This window comes from Phycodurus eques, chromosome 21 (assembly GCF_024500275.1).
Source record: "Phycodurus eques isolate BA_2022a chromosome 21, UOR_Pequ_1.1, whole genome shotgun sequence".
In the NCBI taxonomy this organism is placed as follows: Eukaryota; Metazoa; Chordata; class Actinopteri; order Syngnathiformes; family Syngnathidae; genus Phycodurus; species Phycodurus eques.
In genome coordinates, this window is record NC_084545.1 from 14,524,732 (window position 1) to 14,546,846 (window position 22,115).

Here is a 22,115-nt window from a genome sequence, read left to right on the forward strand (position 1 = left end):
GTCATAAAGACACATTGGATTGATACTACGTCACTGTAATTGTATTTACATTTCCATGAATGTCATTTGCCTTCCCCAGCTATCTATGAGCCATCATGCGAGGCCTATAAGCATTTGGGCCGGTCCTCTGACACCTACTGGATAGACCCTGATGGCAGTGGACCTCTGGGCCCTTTCAAAGTCAGCTGCGACATGACAGGTTTGTACAGGACCGCATGTGCGGTGTGTGCACGTACGTGACTGCTTCTTCCGGTGCCTCGTCATGGGGGAGGCAATATTCGCCCATTGTTCTTATAACCCTTGGCCTGACGTTTTATTTATTTTGCCAAATTACAGCCCAAATGCATAAAGCAGAACTCGGCAAAGTACGGTCCACGGCCCCCCCGTCCGGCTCGTCCATTGTCTCTGACCCACCCTAGCAGGCAGTTTAACATATAGTATGCTTTTATTTTGAAAGTGGCGCTTTTATTTTGATGTTCACACGTGTGAACGATACAAGTGAGGAAGAGCTGCGATGTTTTTTCTTAAAAAAAAAAAAAAAGACAGAGACAAGTGACAATGCCAAAGGTGGCCCTAATCCTAATGTTAGCAACATTCTTATTTCCTGCACGATGGATGGATTTTTAACTGTCAGTTTTAGATATTTCAAGTAATGTTCATATATATTATTCATATAATTATTAATGTACTGTATCTTACGACCTATTTAAACAATAGTAATGAGTGCCAGTGTGTGGCACGCCCCATGGAGAAAAAGAAACAAACGGATCTCGAACTTCAACTTTAAAGAATTGCAATCGAAGGAACACACCGATCAAAGTCGGAAAATTGTCAAAGGTTTGATTTGTTCATCTCATAACTGACACCCAAGCCATGAAACGTTCTTCTTCTTTTGCTTTTTTCCACCAAGCAGGAAAGCTGTGAAAACTTTTTTTTTTTTTCGCTTTGCGATAATGTGAGGCAGTGCGACATCTCATAACACAGCAACGTTTTACTGCACTTACATTCGGCTGTCAAAATATGAAATTAACAACTGAGATACAGACGGATGGAACTTCAATAGGGTAGATTCGAGTAGTAGGCATTTGTTCAAATGGACAAAAAAAAAATGTATTAGAGCAGAGGCCACTGGTTGATGCTGTACGTTATCTGTGCCATGTTTTGGACAGTGAGGTGTGTTTGATTTGATATAAATCTTTAATAATTCATACTCGTATACTCCATACAACAGAATAGGGAAATGTCGGCTCCCTTACAAAGCCGAGTGACACTTTTATCTCACATCCACAAATACTAACACATTTCACCTTCCGCCTTCAAGCGTCTACACACACACACACACACACACACACACAAACACACGCATGCACAGAGTGGAATAATTAGATCGCCTTGAACAGCGCAGCACACAGGAAGAGCAAAGGGGACCATTTTGATAAAATGTCAGTGCACTCCGCTGGCTAACCCCTTAGTCACACTGAATTGCACCCGCACACACACACACCTCAGAATGTTAAGTTTCACTTTCTCCTCCGCGAACACACACCTTTAAGGCCTTAAATACAGCCACACACACAGTGACACACACACCTACCTTGAGTGGCAGTATGAGTGAGTAGGGATATGTCTTGAGTGACGGGCTCATGCTCCCCGAGACCTGAAGTGTCTATTAAACCGTGGAGTCTCTGAGCTGTAACTTCCATAGCTCGGAAAGAAATTCACTCTTGTGACAGCTAAACTGTCATCTAATGTGTGTGTACGCTGTCCTAACTTTTCCAAGTCAAACAGCATGACGGTCTTGACCTTAAAGTCTCGTTGATTACAGAGGAAGACGATCACACTTTCAAGAAAAAAAAAAAAAAAAACACTAATTTACTATTATATTGTATAAACATGTACATAGTAGTGACTGCATTAGCATATACTATTAGGGTACTCTGTAAAAAAAAAAAAAAAAAAAAAAATGAAGATTTCATCAAACAACAAATTCCCAAATTAAACCCTAAAACCCCTGGTCAAGAGCTGCACTTGGTTGTGATGTGCTATTTTTCTGCTGGCCTGTCTGGTTTCCTGTTGGCTCTCTGTCCAGTGCCAGCCTAGTGGGTTTGTCTCGCATTTGCAATTTTATTGCTTAAGGGACACTTATGCTACTTGACCCCATGTACTTGACAGTGAAGCCACCAGGAAAAAAAGAACTCAAGCAGTTCTGTTGATCTATAATGGGATGTTTGCCAGGCAGTTCAAAATGTATTTAAGTTGTTAAGTTTTATGATGTAATCCCAAATGAATTGTTCTGTTTCTGTGATGCATAACAATCGAATTGGAGGGAAAATTGGAATTTGAAAAAAAAACAACATAACAGACAGTACAAGACAGGAATGTAGTTTTTCTGCTGTGAAGTCTACCGTAACCATATAATTCATATAAAGATACAACTGTGTGTGTCTGTACAATACAACAAATAACATGTTCTGTGCATGTTTTTTTTAGAGGACAAAGTGTGGACCGTAGTCATGAACAACCTTCCACCCAAAACAACAGTGACTGGTTCCAGTAGAGAGAGACGCACCATCCTCCAAGTCAATTACAGTGCCTCTATGGACCAGGTACCACAAACACACATACAGTATCTACTATTTAGTATTTGTCTTTGGTGCTTCAGAACTTAGTCATCCATTGGTGTCAGAGCACATCCTGGTTAATGTTCTGTAAATTTGCTGCGACTTTCTACTTTGCACAAACTATAAATACAATAACTAAATAATATATGCTATGTATGTGGAAAATAACTGAACAATGCAAAGGTGGAAGGCTACAAACTGAAATCTGAAGATGTCCGACTCATTTGGCCCCTGGCACGCGCACACACACACACACCTACACACACATACACATTATAAACAGGAATGCCACAGTAGGCATTGGATAAATTAAACACATGACTTAGCTTTAGAAGAGATGTGGTGGTGAGTGTGGTCCCTTCTTTGTATGCAATGGTGACCTGCTTGTGCTGAACCAAGCGGGCTTTTTATTTTCTAGCAGCATTGTACGCCTTCGGTCCAGTGCAGCCCTATGGGGGGCCCAAGCCAGTGCAAACTGTAGGCCGGTCCCAAGCCCGGATAAATGCAGAGGGTTGCGTCAGAAAGGGCATCCGGCTTAAAACTTTGCCAAACTAATATGAGCGTTCCTCTAAAGAATTCCATACCGGAAGTCGTGACCCGGTATGGAATTGGAAAATTCGGTGGAAATTCAGCTGCTGTGGGTGGAAGACGAAGGAGAGGTGGAAAGTGGGTTCTTAGCCAGAAAGAGAAGAGGAAAGCACAGAGCCTAGAATTGAATGTGGGGACTTTGAATGTTGGGACTATGACAGGAAAATCTCGGGAGTTGGTTGACATGATGATTAGGAGAAAGGTTGATATATTGTGTGTCCAGGAGACCAGGTGGAAAGGCAGTAAGGCTAGATGTTTAGGGGCATGGTTTCAATTATTTTACCATGGAGTAGATGTTATTTTCAAGGAAGAGTTAGTTAAGAATGTCTTGGAGGTGAAAAAAGTATCAGATCGAGGGATGAGGCTGAAACTTGAAATTGAGGGTCTTATGTATAATGTGATTAGTGGCTATGCCCCACGGGTAGGATGTGACCTAGAGGTGAAAGAGAAATTCTGGAAGGAGCTAGACGAAGTAGTTCTGAGCATCCCAGACAGAGAGAGAGTCGTGACTGGTGCAGATTATAATGGACATGGAAACAGGGGTGATGAAGAAGTGAGGGGTAAGTACGGCATCCAGGAAAGGAACTTGGAGTGATAGACTTTGCAAAAAGGATGTAAATGGTTGTAGTGAACACTTTTTTCCCGAAGAGGCAGCAACATAGGGTGACCTACAAGAGCGGAGGTAGAAGCACGCAGGTGGATTACTTCTTGTGTAGACGATGTCATTTGAAGGAGGTGACCGACTGTAAGGTAGTGGTAGGGGAGAGTGGGGCTAGACAGCATAGGATGGTGGTGTGTAAGATGACTCTGGGGGCGGGGAAGAAGATTAAGAAGGCAGAGCAGAGAACCATGTGGTGGAAGCTGAGAAAGGAAGAGTGTTGTGCGGCTTTTCGGGAAGAGGTGAGACAGGCTCTCGGTGGACAGAAGTAGCTTCCAGAAGACTGGGCCACTATAGTCAAGGTGATCAGAGAGACAGGCAGGAGACTAGTTGGTGTATATTCTGGCAGGAAAGGAGATAAGGAGACTTGGTGGTGGAACCTCACAGTACAGGAAATTATACAAGAAAAGAGGTTAGCTAAGAAGAAATGTGACACTGAGAGGACCGAGGACAGGAGAAAGGAATACATTGAGATGCGACGTAGAGCAAAGGTAGAGGTGGCAAAGGTGTTTGATGGCACGTATGCCAGGTTGGGCATTAACGAAGGAGAAAAGGATCTCTTCAGGTTGGCCAGAAAGATGGATAGAGATGGGAAGGCTGTGCAGCAGGTTAGGGTGATTAAGGATAGAGATGGACACCCCTGAATAGACCTTACCATCAAAACTTGAAATAACCCTGCATGTGTGTGCAGATGAAATGCAGACCTTTCAAAGAAATGCAATTCTAGACAAGAAAAAGTCTTAACATGTTAAGAATATTGCCAGCAGAAACAAAAATCAAAACATCACAGAAGGCAAATAACATGACAACAATCTTTGGGTGGTTGGTTTTGCTCCTGCTGATTTACATATCACAATAGAAAATAACCTAATAGATTAGGTAACATTTTGCACCTGCAGAATTTTACCTTCAGATTTCTTGGTGAGTTTGATTTCCTCTGCACAGTACTAATTGAATGATATTCAGAGTCATGGCAGCAGATCATTGTGCTGACAGCAGTAACTTATGGCCTGTCAGCCGATCCCTCAAATGGGGGAAAAGTTCCAGTACATGAGGTGCGACCTGCTATTTATTTCACAGTACCCAAACTCAATGTTTTCCTTTTTTCTTTTTTTTTTCTTTCTTTCTTTCCTTTTGGTGAATATTTTTAGATATCACCTGATAGTCATGAATTTAGTAGGGCTCATCGTTGAAAAAGTCACTTGGGAAATAATGTGCTCTTTGGTTTACTTTTAAATGCTTCTTTTTTTGTTTTTCTGAATTAAACATTAAATAATAACCGCTATTTTGTGTGTGATATGTCAGTGATATGTGCTGTAGCCTACTATTAAAAAAATACTTAGGGCATAGATGTTATGCTAGAACTGTGATACTCATGTTGCCAGAAAACAGCATAATTTTGACAAAATATAGTGCGTAATTTACTGCTAAATTCTCAAAATGCATTTATCGACAATTTATCCACCAGAGAGGCTTTGAATGGCACAAAACATCCCTTTAATTATGCTCGTCCTTGTTACTCCTGTAGTTTCAAGTTCCAAGCGAACCCAATTAAGGCAGAACAGTTCTTTTCATGGCACCGCCTCTAATAAATGGCTTTAACATGAAATAGGCCTGCCTGATAACAAGAACACACACACACACACACACACATATATCCATGTTTTTTTTGTTTCCAGGTAACAGCCATCACCACCAGCGCAGAACACTGTGAGCAACAAATCACATACAGTTGCCTCATGTCCAGACTGCTCAACACTCCAGGTATCTTATTGCTGACAGACTTTTATGTGTCTATCGTGTTTTGATGTTTTGATGTGAAATTCATGAGAATACAGTCGACGAAAGTTTTCAGTACTTTCTGACAAGATGAGGAGTTCCTTGAACTGAACAAAATATAGAAATGAATTCTAATAAGCACAAATTGGCTGCCTGTTAGCAATTATTAGAAATCAAAATTGTGAAAGTTGCCAGCCATGGCTAGAATAACTGATTACATTCATTTGCATTCAATTTGTTTTGATTTGGCTACTTTGTAAAATGATCAGTTTTGAGTCAGTTTGATTTAGAATTAACAAATCAGTGTAGCTTGTGCAAAAGATAAGATTTGAATGTGTGTGTGTGTGTGTGTGTGTGTAGTTGTAGCCAGGTTTTGTATTATGTTTGTGCCGCGGTAAGGAAGTGCAGTACTGCTTGAAAGGCAGCTGCTTTTAATGTAATGTATTTAGTGCATAACAAGCATCAAGCATCTTGTCAGAACCACTTTCCACTCTCACACAGCTGTAAAAAGAAATACACACAGGCATCACAACTGTGCACACAAAAACCCACTGAAGGGAATTGTTTGATGAAGAGAAAACATTGCAGCAATTAGAGGGACTGCGAGGATGGCGGTGTGTGTGCGTGCGTGCGTGTGTGCGAGTGCACATCGTTACATTGCTGATAGAGTAGATAAAAAGAAATATTGATGGGTGTGTTTTTAAGCGCAGTACAGTTTCAACTTTACAATTAACCTCCTTTCCACAAAAGCATTCAACCAATGACCGAAAGACACACGAATACACATCACATTAATATGGTACTCTTGAGTGTTTGACACACACATGCGCGCGCACACACGCAGCCCTTCATTGGCAAGTTTACTCCTAATTCACTACCTGGCGAGTCGGGGAAATCCAATTACCAGTCTACAGTGACTGAAAAGTTGCGCCAGGAAAAATCATTTACCCAAAATTCCCCTCTATAAATTAGCTGTCAGCTTTCATCAAATGACTCAGTCGACAGCATTTCCATTGTGTACCCCGGGCATGCATAGACACACACATACACACACGCTCACACTTGCTATTCTGGACTCTCATCTTTTACACTGGGGAGTACGGTATTCTGGAGCTAAACGAAGCATTAAATGGGAATTATGGTCTGCCGCTAGTGACATCTCTCGATTAGGACGTTGCAGAAATCCTTCTAATTGTCTTACCCCCTCCTTTTGTTTCACATGTTCTGGACTTGTACCGCTTTAAGCCAAAAGACACACATGACACTTAATGGGGCTTTTATTTATTGTTGTTGGAAACAATTAATGGAGGTACACAAGTCTTAGCCACTGTATTTATCCATCCATCCATTTTCAACACCGCTTATCCTGGTTAGGGTCGCGGGGTGCTGGAGCCTATCCCAGCTGAATTGAACCCTTGACCATTAAATATCATCTTAAAGGAAGTTACACATAATAATACACACATAATCAGGCCGAATTTGAGCATTTCCCTCCCTTGCTATCGTAGTCTCCGAAGGCCCCATTCTCGGATGTCTCTAAAAGATTATTGATTATCTTGTGTGTTGAGCGTGATGGTTCCTACTCATTCCGCTTAAGCGTAAATGTTAAACCTGTTCAACAGTTTCACTTGCAAATCCTTATGTGCGTGGTTGTCCTTTTTTTATATTCCTTCATTCATTCATGTTGTAAACGTATGTCAATAACCCTGCTCTACTCTCTGCTCCCTAAATTGCACTGTGAGGATCAATAGTTTTTTTAAGTGGAATCTGAATCGGAAACGCCGAGTTCGGCCAAGTCATGAGCTCTGTGTTTGTGAAGTGAAACTGAGCAACAGCCAATTCGGGAGTGACATGAAGCTTGCATTGTTGACTCTAATAGAGGAGCAATTGCTTGTGTTGAGTTTGTAGAAATCGCATCTTCCAAGTCAATACCCACAATATAAAAGACAAAAACAGTTTTCAACTACAACGTAGTTACCAGACAAGCTAACAGTTAGCCTAGCTGCTTCTATTTCTTCTTCTACTGCTAGTCCTTCTTCTTCTTCTCTATATATATGTTGACTGCCTCGATGCCCTGTGGTACAATGCTGTATCACACAGGTCGGTCTTGGTGCGGCGACATTTGGTTTGGGGGAGGAGACTCGTCGTCGTCAGTGGCGAGATCAGTACACGTGTGGGGTGTGCGATTTTGTGTGGGGTCACTGACATGTTAAAAATCAGTTATTTGAAAAACTGGCGTGTGTGCACCCTGCTTTACACACTGATCTCCTGGTTGCAACACTGTGTAAAACTGCTTCTTTGAAAAGACTCAATACACATACGGTATTATCTCCTCAACTGTGACGTCGGAGAGCAGTAAATGCTGTGTTGGCCAAACACTAGCGTTAAGTTTAAAGGTAAGATGTCTGCATTGAAAGGAGGGAAAACATTAACTGCACGTCTTAGACGTGTTTGTCAAGTATAGAACTAGTTACTAGAGTTGCTGGGGGACTGATACAGCTCCACATTAAAGTCGCATCAGATGGTGAGAAATACAGTACGTTTCTAAGATGTAGGCTAATTAGCGATCCTTTGACATGGATGTACACATTGGTGTAATGGATTTTGTTGTGTTAGGAAGTCTTGGTTCTTACGTATATGAACATTGTTGAGAAGACTTTTTGCGGAGTTGAAGTGACTGGCTAAATCATCAGCCAAAACCCCAGTGACCGGTGAGCGCACTACCCACAAGTAGGCTTTTTATGTCACAAAAAGCTTTAACTGCTCGTCTGAACTAAATGCTAGCCCATTCATTGTTAAAGCACAATAGCTCAAGGTGCAGATTCTCAGAGGGAAATTATCATTTCCATCTTATTTTTCTCTGCACCGGGTGCCAAATATCATGCAAGTATCAGTAGTTTGTTTAATAAAAGGTGTCAGTCTGAATCAAGGCTTACTGCTCATTGATCTAATATTGCTTTAATGTGTCTTCAATGTCAGCAGTGTTATGCCACATTTGGTAGGTACCATTTCAGCGAAGGTCAGCTCAGCACAATCCATTTTACTAAACAGTACATCGTGCACTTCCATTGCGGTGTGAGTAGGCAGAATGGCAATAGCTGTGTCAACTACATACAGTACATTGAACAGCTTTGTAGCCTGCCAGTGATGCAGCAAACCGTAACAATGGAGAGATCGGACATTTCATGTCCTTTCTACTTGGTGTGTGGCTGTTTATCAGTAAAAGACCAGCTGTGTTTTAATAAAGGTGCATTTTGTATAGTCTTGTTGTCCCCAAAAGCTGATTATTCAGGGTCAACCATTTGATTGAAGGGTCACGTGCCACCCCTTCTCAACGTGTTGTAAAGAACGACAGTATATTAGGATACGACGTTGTAAACATATGCAGCGATCTGTATTGTTGCTCAAGTTGCCCATACAAAAGTTACAATGCAGTTAACAGCGAGAGAAACGTGTTACGAATCAGTTTTTCGGCGAGACAACCGGAAGTTGATGGTAAATACTGGCGGTTAATGAGGCTCTTGCATGCATGTACTTCTGCTCTCGGTTCGACAGCACTGCACTCACTTGTTTATTGTTTGCTCTCATTTGTTTCCATGTTCATCATTAACCTTTTCAAATGTATAAACAGGCAGAATTCCCAAGTTTTCTCTCGCTTCCTTTTATATCGGGAAGCTATCATCACTCTTCAGCTTTCGAGGAGAGTCCAAAATGATGCTCATTCCCTCGCCCCCACAACCGAAAATAAGCATATAAACTATTAAAGGAACACATTGGTGGCACTTCGAGGTTTATAGGCCACTTCATAATGTAATTAAAATAAGATTACAGCTCTCTAAATATTTAATTCCATATTAACCTATCCTAATAGAGGGATCCATGAAATATTTCACTTTATTCAATAGTTATCAGTGTAAATATGCCTGCAAATTACCATTAAAAAAAAAAAAAAAATGTTAATTTTGCTTTTGAATAAAAAGTCACATAATGTTAAAAGTGAGCATAAATGTTTGTGTATTTGATTGGCCATTGTTCCATCTCTTCATTAAATTTCATGAAATTCAGCCCGCAGCTGCTCCTGCTGCTGTTATTATTATGTGACCCTAATGTCAACTCTCACTTGTTGACTTGTGTGTTCTTGTATTTATTCTACGACAAGGTGCGTGTCATTGGCTCTTAACTCTTTGGAATGGTATCATAAAGTTTAACCAGCCCTTTATGTTTGCCACAATACTGTATCTCTTTATGTTGGCCTATTTGGGACATACATTGTTGCACATCTTCCATTACCCGACTGATGTTCTGGCTACAGAGTCATTAATTAGTGTGAGGGTACTTCAGGCATGAAGAAAGGTGGGGCAGAGAGGGGAACAATACTGTACTGAAATACAGGAGGAATGAGAACAATTACAAGGGTCCTCGGGCTTATTTCCCAACTCCCAGCATCGCCCCAGTGTCCGCCTTACTCCACTTACCCATTATAGGCAAGAGGCTAGTTAACATGACGAAATCCACTCAAGCAATGTGACCAATTCAGGGGTACGGGGACATGGGGTCTTCCCCCGCTTCAGGCTGCAGAGTAAAGTAAGGCTTGATATAGCCCAGCCAATGAACAGATGGCATTGGCTTGCAACCTTTATGCAGTCTTGTGCTCAGTCCTGCTCCTGTGTGAAGCGGAAAGTGTTACAAAGTTTAGCCAAGAAAGTGAGAAAGACAGAGATTCGTCACACATTAGCACCCAAAACATTTGCACCCCGTTTGGGTCGCCGTTTGCGCCGGTGATGCATCATTGCTCGGGATAATGCTATCATATGTTGTGTTGACAGACTTGTGTGTCTTACTCTTGCTGTTGTCAGTCTACCTGAGTGCAGCGATTACTGCATATAGTCACACAGCCCAAGTGTCGTCAAAGACTGCTACACTTTACACAACATTAAACTTGCACCATACAGAGTTTGCAAGGGCAGCATCTTGCTCTTTTCTTCCCCTCAGTTTTTATCACTCAATAGGGATTTATTCATCCCTTTTTATTTTTTTCAAGTAGTTGACTTCCAAGATTCTTTCGCTGTAGCACAGCAAGAACGTTGAGTTCACAATGCAATCTGACATCAGCTTGACTGGGGGTCAAACATCAAATCGATCCATTTTTTTCCCATCTTTCTCGGTTTCAGTTTTTAGCTATAATTTCTCAAGATATCAGAGATGACTGCAGATTTGTAATTGTATCAGAATTAGAATGAGAATCATCTTCATTGGCCAAGTGTGTTTAAAACACATGAGGAATTTGTCTCCGGTATTTGGAACCACTCTAGTCCTACGGCAAAGCAGCCACTGTGACAAAATATACATTTAGGACCGAAACACATAGGTACAGCGAATCATTGAGCAACGTAAGGGTACTAGTAATGTGATAATGCTGATGTAATGACGATTGTGCAAATGATGCAGAGAGTCGTAAAGCAACTTAAAGGGATTAGTTGTGCAGTAATTCATATACTGTACAACCACAATTGGGAAAATGGTGCGGCGTTTTCTCTCCTCGAGCTATCACTGTCAGTGGTAATTAGCGCGGAAGAAAATGGATGGATGAATGGATATATATGTGTGTGCGTATGTGTGTGTATATATATATATATATATATATATATAAAAAGCTCTGCATGGTTAGAGCTCATGTGGGTGAGATTTGAGACCGCTTGCTCCGTGATAAAACGACCTGTTCCGGGTCTCTGTCGGGATATTCTCGTCTGCAGAGATTAAGTAGGACAATTACAAATCAGTTGTTTCAATGTCATATAGCCTTTCGCCTCCATTTTTTTGTTTTAACTCCATACATTTAAGATCAGACATTGTTTACTAAGTAGTGACACCAAGCCTTAATTAGCAGCCTTAATTAAATTAATTTGTTTATCAGAAAAGCTTTGAAATAGTATGGGAAACAAAGGGAAAATTAATTTAACCTGTTATTATTTTGAGGCTACAGCTCATTTGGCGCACTCGTGGGGTGTCTGTTGCATTGCCTTCAGCTGTTTGTTTGTTTTTGATTTATAAAACCAAGGAAAAAGAAAGATATATATTTACAGGGAGTTTAATAGATAAATTCCTTCCATGTCTTGTCTGTCTGTCTGTCTGTCTTTTTAAATCAAACGTTGACCCCTTGCAGGAGCAAGCTTGCTTCTTGATTTGTTTTTGCATCATTACATCATGTCCAACCATATCATTGGCCTTTATCCCAAATCCAAATATACACATGCAAGCATTCACACTGCCGAGTAAGGAAAAGGGCAGCTAGGGAGAAGAACAAATAGATAAACTAGTGCATAGAGCATGCTGATGAGAAGAAGTAATGCAGAAAAAGTGGCATATAAGTCTTTTGATTGATGTAGAGTGACAAAAAACAAATGGAAGAGTCAAAGGAGAGAGAGAGAGAGAGAGAGAGAGAGAGAGAGAGAGAGAGAGAGTACTGGGGTGGAAGCAGATTAGTTTGTTTTCTGCAACTTGCCCTGACACTGAATGATATGCTGCTAGCAACGTGCTAGAAAGCCTTCACACACACCCTAAACGAATACAAATCGCCCTCAATGAGTTTGACTGAGCTATAGATGCTTTCGTGTGTATGCACGCCAACACACACAAGCAAGCGCTCATTAACAATAAGCCCCATGGCTGGTTGAAAGATAAAATGCGAAAAAAAGAAACCCGCTTGAGGAGTATTTATAATGTTGTCCCATTTGTAAAGTGTTGAGTGGTAGATCTCAATTAGGACCTCTTGGGCCATTATTAGCTCACCAATAATTCTCTCCAAAGTTGCCAAAGTGTATTGCAAAACTGCAAACTGGTCATCAAAGTGTAGTTTCCCTAATGGATCATTCACACTGAAGTCATTCATTTACATACAGAGTAATGGAAAGCCTTTTTACCTGTCTCCTTCCTTACCCTAGCACTTTTATACGTTATGAAACATGTTTATTGTCTTTAGCGTGCTCGCGGCCCAGGGTCTGCAATGCGTGTGCTGCGATCGCTAAAGGCTCTTTTAACGCAGCTCTCGGATTACAGCTGCACATTAGACTAGTGATTAGAGCAACTGGAAAAACACCACGAGAAGAGCAGCAGAACTATCACTCTATGGCACTAATGATGCAACACGCATAGAGGAAAGTTGATTATCCACATTGACCTTGAGCGGGGCTTAACAAAAACACAGGGAAAGTTGTATAGGGGAAAACTACAGCAGTTTGTAAACGATCATATAGACAAGGATGTGTATGCAGGCTTTAGTAGCATTCCACATGAAAAATATTGCCTTGTTATAAGCCGAAAAACAATATTGCCTTAATTCTAACAATTTAAACAAAGGGTCACAAATCTTTTTGAAACGGAGAGCTACTTCTTCAATACGAAGGGTTACTAGTATGGTCGTCGTCATCGCGGCCCATCGCGGTGGATGGAATTCTTCATGGGGTCAGGCTGATGGAGAACCTCCTTTTTTTTAGACTGACCTCAAGGCCGAAGAGTCGGGCAGCGTCTGTGAAGCAGGACGTGATATGTTGCAGAGCTCATTCTGTGTGGGCGACAAGGGCAGTGTTGTCTGTGAAGCGCAAATCAGCATCTCCTGGGGTTTTGTGAGTTCTAGCAGGTGTTTGAGGTTGAACAAGCTGCGGTGCAGACAGTAGCTGACAAAGTCGTCCAGGTCTTCAGTAACCTTTTTGAACATCATGCTTGCGAAGATGTTGAAAGAGTTGATGACAACGTGTACAACTGCTTCCCACCGTCGCTATCGAATCTGTACCAGCCGCAATAATCTTCATGCAGGTGGATCACGATGTCCAGGAATGTTTGGTGGCAGCCGAGAATTTCCTGTAGTCCTTTCCTAGCCATAGTGTCGAAGGCTTTTTTTAGGTCAATAAATGTTGCATAGAGCTCCTTGTTCTGCTTCTTGGCACATCTCTTGGAGTTGTTGAAGGGCAAACACCATGTCCGTCGTGCCTGTGTTAGGTCTAAAGCCTCGCTGACTTCTTGGAGATGTTCTTTGGCTTTAGATGGAACCAGCTTGATGATAAGAAGCCTGGCAAGGACTTCGTTCATGTAGAGGATGAGGATGACTGTGTCTGCGTCTTGAGGTAGGTTCCTCTGCTCCCAGCAGCAGACAAGGAGTCTAGTGTTGGGCCTCCATGCTCCCAGATCTCAGGTGACATACAATCAACTCCCACTGCTTTGCCACACCTAAGTTGGTCTATGGCTTTGATGTTTTCCTTGAGGGGTAGTGGTTCTGTTAGTTAGTCTTTGAACATTAGCTACAGCAGTCGTCCGTAACCACCGGTCCGCCGTGTTTACAGCCAGCAGTGCCCATCAAAGTCCGCGGTGACATGACATAACATACCTGTAACACCTGTGTTATGTCATAAGGTGGACAATGTTATCAACCCAAGAATTACATTACAGCAATCGATTCCAACAAAACAAGTGTACACAATTGTATTCATCCTTACTGTTTTAGTTTAGTTTTTGTCTAAAAAAAACATCCAGACTTTGAATATAGGCGACAATGACACCCGAGGTTTGCTTGTGAGCCAACCGCGTATGTTAACTTGTATAGGGAAATCAGACCTACTTCTTGCGCTGACGTCCCAGCTAAAATAGGGTTTCAACTGAAATGTGGGCGGACCGAGATCTGTTTAAAAAAAAAAAAAAAAAAACATTTGAAAAAAAGGCTAAAATAAATACTGAGTTGGTGAGAATTCTTTCTGCAGACAATATTATTAAGTCCAGAACTATGGAATAATTTCCAATGTTCACAGCATTGAAGGGCTACTTTAAGGAAGACAATAGATAAACAAATTGGTTCACATTATCTTCCCAAATCTCCTGTTCCACAAACATATTGTATGTGCTGTGGGTGTGTGCATTAAAATGCATGGAGAGTGGGCAAAGTACTAAGTTGTAGGGTTTTCCCTTAATATCAATATATTTTTAAGTGAATCTATTTTACGAAAGATGACAATGGTTTACATGGAGTCTCTGCAGCACTAATTACTCTCACAATCAGACTCCCTGTTGTGTCAGCATTTGCAAAATAAACCTCGCCCCACAGCAAGTAAACCTGAGCGATAACATCACTGCAGGTAGAAATTAGTTGGAGGCTTTTATTTGACTTAACTACAAAATTCACATCCAGGTATGCTTAGAGCCACCTGCAGCAATATTAATTAAATGTGGTTTCCCACTTTTTTTTTATGATGCTGGCCTTTTCAGTCATGAGCAATTTTCATTTCTATTAATAAGAACATAAGAAAATAACCACACCGAACATATTTTAAAAACATTTATATTTGAGTTTTTTTACACAACTACAACCAGGTTAAAGTCACTTTGCAGTCTTGGGTGAGTGAAGGGAAAACAAGGACTTTTAAGTATTTTTTTAAAATTGTTTATTTAAAAAAGGGACAATGCACATGACTTACTTCAGGCTTCTCTCAGTATTGGCTTATGGCTTAAATAATAGCGTACTCAATGATTTTCCATACATTTGACAGCCTTGGTTTGTGAAAACTGATCTATATTTTTTAATAGTGTGGGAGACATAAATTTAAATATATATATATATATATACAGAGAGAGAGAGAGAGAGAGAGAGAGAGAGAGAGACAGACAGACAGAGAGAGAGAGAGAGAATATATCTGTTTAATAGATTCCACCAGCCATGGCGCTACCTTAAAAGGATGTTTTTTTGGATAGTTTGATTTTATTTATTTATTTGGCAGAATTGATTTTGAATCATTCAGAAGATATACACAGTTTCTTTTTTTTTTTTTTTTTAACACAAATAACAGTCTCAACCTAAATGGACTTCCTTCGGAAAGGTTATGTGATATAGCACTGAAAAAAAAAATCTAGGTCATTGAACATGTTTTTATGTTGCAGAGATCTGAAATTACCTACATAGGCATTTTAGCATATTGTTCTCTTGTGTGAAACAAGCAGGTAGATAAATAGGGGGGAAAAGAAGAAAACTATCTCTGCACTACCTTTTGTTACAGTCTCAGGAGGTAACTGTTTAGGAATATGATCAAATTGCAGGACTAATTTTCATTCCTTCATTAATTCATTCATCTTCCATTCCGCTTATCCTCTCTCGGGCATGCTGGAGCCTATCCCAGCGAGAGGCGGGGGTACACTGAAGTGGTCACCAGCCAATTGAAGGGCACATATAAGCAAACAACTATTCTAACTCACATTCAGACCTACGGGCAGTTTAGAATCTTCAATGAACCTATCCTGCATGTTTTTGGAATGTGGGAGGAAACCGGAGTACCCGGAGAAAACCCACGCAGGCACGGGGAGAACATGCAAACTCCACACAGGCGGGACTGGGATTTAAACCCAGGTCCTCCGAACTGTGAGGCAGATGTGCTTAACCAGTCGCCCGCCATGCCACCAGGACTAATGTTGCACAACAAAAATAAAACCAGGGCATCATCTTTGTGTTTACAGATTTATACAGAACAAACATCCAGCAACGTCTGGCATAGTGGCTGCAACTGCTGGAACTCAAATGGAGAAGGAATGTCAATTTTACACCACTGGCTCTGTTGACTAAATAGTTGTGTGCCAACAGGTTCACGCAGCAAAGGGATAAACGAGAGGAGGAGATGCTGTGATGCTCATTAACCCCCTAGAGGGGGGAACAGCCGGGTCACCACGACCATCTGTAACCCGTTTCCTCTCTAAACAACACGCTTAAGCCTCATCTCTCACATACTGTATATCCAAAAATTACCTGACACATATAGTCCCAATCTGTCTGCTCCTCTTTTGTTCCCATACAGAAACCTCTCTGTCTGGCTCTGCCTTGCCTCGTATGTATCATCATGAAAAACATTCCACACAAACACACACACACATACTCTGAACCTTCTCGGCCCCTCAAGTCCTTAATTTTCCAGCTGTGTAGGCAAGCAGTGCCGGGCACTTTGTCGCCCTGACAAGGGTCACCAACCCAGAGAGGGAGAGCTCTCTGTCTCCTCCCTGACTGCCTGAATGACTGGAGCGCGAGGAGAGGCGATATCAGGGCACCCGCGGTTGCACCAAAGAGGGCTGGGAGTCGGCGAGAGGAACGGATGGAGTGGGGTCAGATGGCCAGCTGCACTGGATGGAAGTGCGGATTAGAGGAAGGCATTATGGGATTGAAGGGGGTGGCGTGAACCACAATGTGATTGATCACGATGCTGGTGGTTGAAAAAAGGAGTTTAGAGGGGGCAGGTGGGGCTTGTCGAGAGCAGCTTTTCGTCAGGGGGTGGCGCGCGCGCACACACAAACACACACACACACACACACACAGAGTGACATATGAAATTAAGGGAGCGTAGCAGAGAAAGGCTCCTATCAGTCGCAAGCAAGAAAGAGGTTCTCCAGATCTGTGTAAGCTCATTTGTCATATTTGTCATACATTTGACCAAATTTGCTCCATCAAGAATGGGGAAAATGAACAATGAATTGACATTTTTCCTCAAGTGGAAGAATCCTCTGAATGTTCTGAAGTCCTATTTACATTGAAAGTTTTGTATTGAGTAGAATAATGTTGTCTGGCGGACTTTCCATAGCTCCATGTCATGTTGGTCATCTTTAGACAGCAAACTAGAGGCTGCACCAATAATCTGTGCTGGTTGCAGCAAAAAAATCTATTCCATTTTGTCTCAACTGATTCAAGACACGATCATCCTCAACAATCAATTCCGCATAACCGACTGAATACTTGACACTCAATCAATTATTATGCCCATCCCTAAGGGCCCTATTTTCATGACCAGCGCAAACCCGGCACAGTGGGCGGCACAACTCTGCACCAGGCGTGGGTTAGGCCAGTGTTGATAATTTCATAAACCAGCTCTGGTGGATCCCATTGCGGGCAGGCTGCGCCACTGTGTTTTTGTTTACAGCCGACTTCATTCGCCGCAAGGAAAAGCAACTCCTCGCATTCCGTTTAAATGTGCTGCAATGACATACTCGACTGAGACTCAGTGATCATGACTGACTTATGACCATGACTAGATCAATTGTCACTGTTCTTGGAAACGATGCAATGTGGCAACGGACAATGTGAGCGGGTACCCTTATTAAATACAGAATGATCCGCTGATAACCGCTGGAGATTTAAATATGTCAGCGGACCTCAGTGTCTGTCTGCCTGTGCCTCGATTAAATTCACCACAATTACCTAAGACAAACTGCGCTGACATTTAGGCGTAGTCTGAACAAGTCTAAGTTTAGACCGACCTTCTGCCACCAAATTGTCACTCCGTCGGGCTCATCTCCAAGGGCACGCCCTCGTTGCCCGGGAGCACCCTGCTTGGCGTAGACCGGTCTGCCAAATTGGCAAACATGCGCAACGAGCCTTGCGCTTGCACGAAAATCTGAATCCGCCGGCAGTTGCCCCCTTTGATGAGCTGTCTACGAACGTAGAGCCCAGATAGTGTCTCACACGCACAGAAGAATGCTGCAATTCAAACTAGCCTTTCACAGACACAGATGCACTGTCTTGCTCAGGGAAGTTCTTTGACTGCCATTTTCACACAAACACATGCCTAAATGTACATGCATCATACAGAGAGGTTTTAGGCACGACAACGATGATAGCATTTTACAATTTAGGCTTCCCTGCACTGTAACTGCGTGCAGCACTATTCCTTCAATCACAACTTTGCCACCACAAAATAAGCATTGTCTAAAGCTGGCGCAACGGGTGATTAGGAGATGCTTTCAAGCTTTAAGTTTCACTTGGGCAACGCATACAAAATTGCTATGCTCAGGAATTCACTGCCACCATAATCGTATTTTTCCAGCCATGTACCATACCATTAGGTTGACTTGCATAATATGAAAACAAACAGGAGAGCTTTCTCAAAATTAGGACAAAAATAATAATCACTTGTGACAGACACTGTCAGAGAGGTCATAACATTTTCAGGATGATTATTTAGGTTGTAAGGTAGAACTGCTGTATATTTTCCTGATACATATTTCTGTTATTTTGTCACCTCCAAGTTATTAAATTACATAATTAAAACAGACCTCAGTATGATGTAGTGCAGTTCTACACCACTGCAAAAATACAACCAGAGTGATGAAAACAAATCAATCCCTCTCTGGCAGCAAGTTTTGCTCAGGCAGTCTTTTGATAATAACTTGGATCTCATTATTTTCTTTGAAAGTTGCTTATCTTTATTATTGTAATTATTTTTAATGCAATGACAAAACTTGCATTAGAATTATTTTTTTTTCATTGAAGTCCACGTGACGGTTTTGACTTCTTGCTGGGAGAGTGTATTTGTTTGGCTCAGGATGTTTTGGTTTTTTTTTTTTCTGGCTTTGTGAAGTGGTAAATAGCAAAGCATCGCAACAGTCAGATAGACACTCAACATCCTGTTCCAGTGTGAAGCCTGCCTGAAAATGTTTATTTATTTATTTTAAATACTGGCTTGGTTGTCAGCAGCATTGCACAGCTACAAAAGGCATCAGCACATAACTGTTTTGGTGAGCTGCGTGTGTGCACAAACATTTTTATCAAGACTTGAGCGTATATTGTATTGAAAATTGTATTTTTAAAAAAACAATTTTTAAAAAATGATAAGGGAGAAAATGCAAGAAACAAAAAACAAAAAAAAAACCCATAAAAATGGCGCTTTAGCAGACGTATTTCTTTTTGTATCTGTGGCGTCTCCCACTGTACATCTCTGCAGGAGGTTATTGCCAGACTTGTGTTTGCTAGAAGGTCACTGACTGCTTCTGTAGGTGCTCCCACGGCTGCTTTTGCCAAGGCACTGAAAATTATCATTATTCATTTTCAGGGTGCATGACAAGACTCGTACTTTGCGGTGAGCTGTAAACTGTGATTAGATTCACCGCGTGATATGAAGACACCTCACTGTGTGTGTAAGTTTGGCTTTGAGCAGTGTTCCAACGGAGGGCCACCACGTTCAAAAACATGATGTGACGTTCTGAGGAGCTACGGTTTTAAAAGGGTATGCTTTTCTACTTAACTTTACGGCATACTCCACGGCTTCAAAGATATTTCATTATTCACTCATTCACCCCTACAGTCATACAATGACACTGTAAATATGAGCATCATGTCTATAGTGCAATTAAGCTATCACCGGTTTAATGACAGATGCAGTTGCAAATATATACTACTCTCCAGATATCTTCTATTGATCCTTAATTCTCTCTAATATGTGTAATGAATGGCCACTGTCAGAATAAGTGCTAAACTATTTATCTATGTATTGAATTTTCATGCATTTTCTGTGTCTACTTAAAAGTCAAACTGTGCTTCCACTGGATTGCTTTAAGGAAAACTGCATTCGTTGGTCACAATATTCAGTATGCCAGCAAAATCAAATGAGATCCAATGCAAGATCTGCAACAAAAGCTGCCGTAGCAAGCACAAAAACAATTTTCAGTTTTAGTTGAGACTTTAATCCATCCATCCATCCACCCATTTTCTTCCGCTTAACCGAGGTCGGGTCTCGGGGGCAGTAGCTTCAGCAGAGAAGCCCAGACTTCCCTCTCTACAGCCACTTCCTCCAGCTCTTCCGAGGTGTTTCCAGGCAAAGCGAAAGACGTCTCCTCCCGCTGGGACGTACCGGAACACCTCACCAGGGAGGCGTCCTGGAGGCATCAAAAACCAAACTCTGACACTGGTTGTACTCTATATTTTGGATTTTCTTTCATCCACTAAAATCTGGCTGAAGCCAATGTTATCATCATGATCATTTTAATAGATGAATAGCTTCCTATCCAATTAATGTGCCATGCTGAACCACTTTAATTTGAATCAACACCGATATCTGTCTCTTCAAATTGCAGCACACACACTATTACACTTCCTTGCTGTGTCCTGCACCCTGATATTATCAGAATCAGAATCATCTTTATTTGCCAAGTATGTCCAAAATACACACAAGGAATTTGTCCCCGGTCGTTGGAGCCGCTCTAGTATGACAACAGACAGTCAATTGACAGAGAACACTTTGGAGACATAAAGACATTGACAAAAAAGAAAAACAGTCACTGAGCAGTAAAGGGTGCCAGAGTATGACTGCCTATTCGGATCATAACAGTCAATACTAATGTAAATGGTTGTCGTTATTTCACAGCCTGCTGTGGCTCTATAAAAGCACCAAACAGGGCCTTTTTCTTCACTATAAGAGATGAAGGTCCAGAGAAAACTCTTCTAATTGATAAGCTGGGAACAGCACGAGTTGACACTGGGGGATTTAAATGGGGCAAAATAGTACATCTTAATTCTTTTTTAAATCTGGTCATCTTAAAAGTAACTAGTATGTTGTATGTTATTCTTTGAAATTCTGATTCTCTTCATTCAGTCATTTCAATGAATAGAGCAAGTGATGTTTCTGTAATGCCCTATGACTATGTTGTTGGTGTTTGGGGATTTGAATGTGACTGGTTACTCTTGAAAACAGCCAAATTATAAGAGGGAGTGCGCACACTTGAGTGCGACCAGATTTATTTGGATTTATTTTATTGAAACTTGATTTAACCAGGTAAAATACCAGTTGAGACAGAACATCTCTTTTGCAGTGGTGACCTCGCCAAGAAGGCTGCAAATTAAACTTCAAGTCCAAGTCAGTCACATACAATACTAATTCAGTTGTTTATTTTCACCTCACCTCTCAATTACATTGACCAAATTCTAGGGCACATTAATGGTGGAAAAAAAGTTTGAAAATGATTTATCTTGGTCTAAATTGTTTTACATCACAAAAACCTGGCATTTGAAGAGGGGTCCGTTGACCTTTTATATCCACTGCAGCCTTGTTCCTTGTTCCGTTTTGTAATCTGCCTGGTGAGCCGACAGTATTGTGCTGTTGTTTACCAAGTGGAAACAAAATAGTGTAAGACCATTTCTTGGAGCTGAACTTGCCTTCATTTATTATTTTATAAAGATTTTATTCATCACTTGTTATTTCATAAAGATTGTATTTATTATGTTCTTGATTAAGTGATATTATTCAGCAATATCTGAATTTGAACATTCGTATTTCTCACCAGTTACTACGTGAGTATTTTTTTGCAGTACTTTCCTATTGTCATTATTCGGAGGACTACTTTTTACTTTTACGTGAGTCATATTCCTCTAAAGAAACAATACTGTTACTTGAGTACAATATTTGGCTACTCTACCCAGTTCTGTCTATACAGTGGGTACGGAAAGTATTCAGACCCCCTTAAATTTTTCACTCTTTGTCAAATTACAGCCATTTGCTAAAATCATTTAAGTTCATTTTCCCCCCTCATTAATGTACACACAGCACCCCATATTGACCGAACAAAAACAGAAATGTGTGATATTTCAGTTTTTCGTTTTTAATAATTCTGCAAAAAAATTCAACAATTCCGTTTTTTCCTGTCAATATGGGGTACTGTGTGTACATGAATGAGAAAAAAAA

At 41.1% G+C, this 22,115-nt stretch overlaps 1 protein-coding gene across 1 annotated transcript in view; it reads left to right on the plus strand.

The window, feature by feature from the left end:
* The window catches only part of cntnap2a (contactin associated protein 2a), a 285,876-nt gene that overhangs the window by 183,564 nt on the left and 80,197 nt on the right, over positions 1 to 22,115 (plus strand). Inside the window, exons 13-15 of the mRNA XM_061666622.1 lie at positions 80 to 199; positions 2,491 to 2,606; positions 5,547 to 5,631. Of these exons, the coding sequence (XP_061522606.1) occupies positions 80 to 199; positions 2,491 to 2,606; positions 5,547 to 5,631 (321 nt within the window). The remainder of the gene's footprint in view (positions 1 to 79; positions 200 to 2,490; positions 2,607 to 5,546; positions 5,632 to 22,115) is intronic.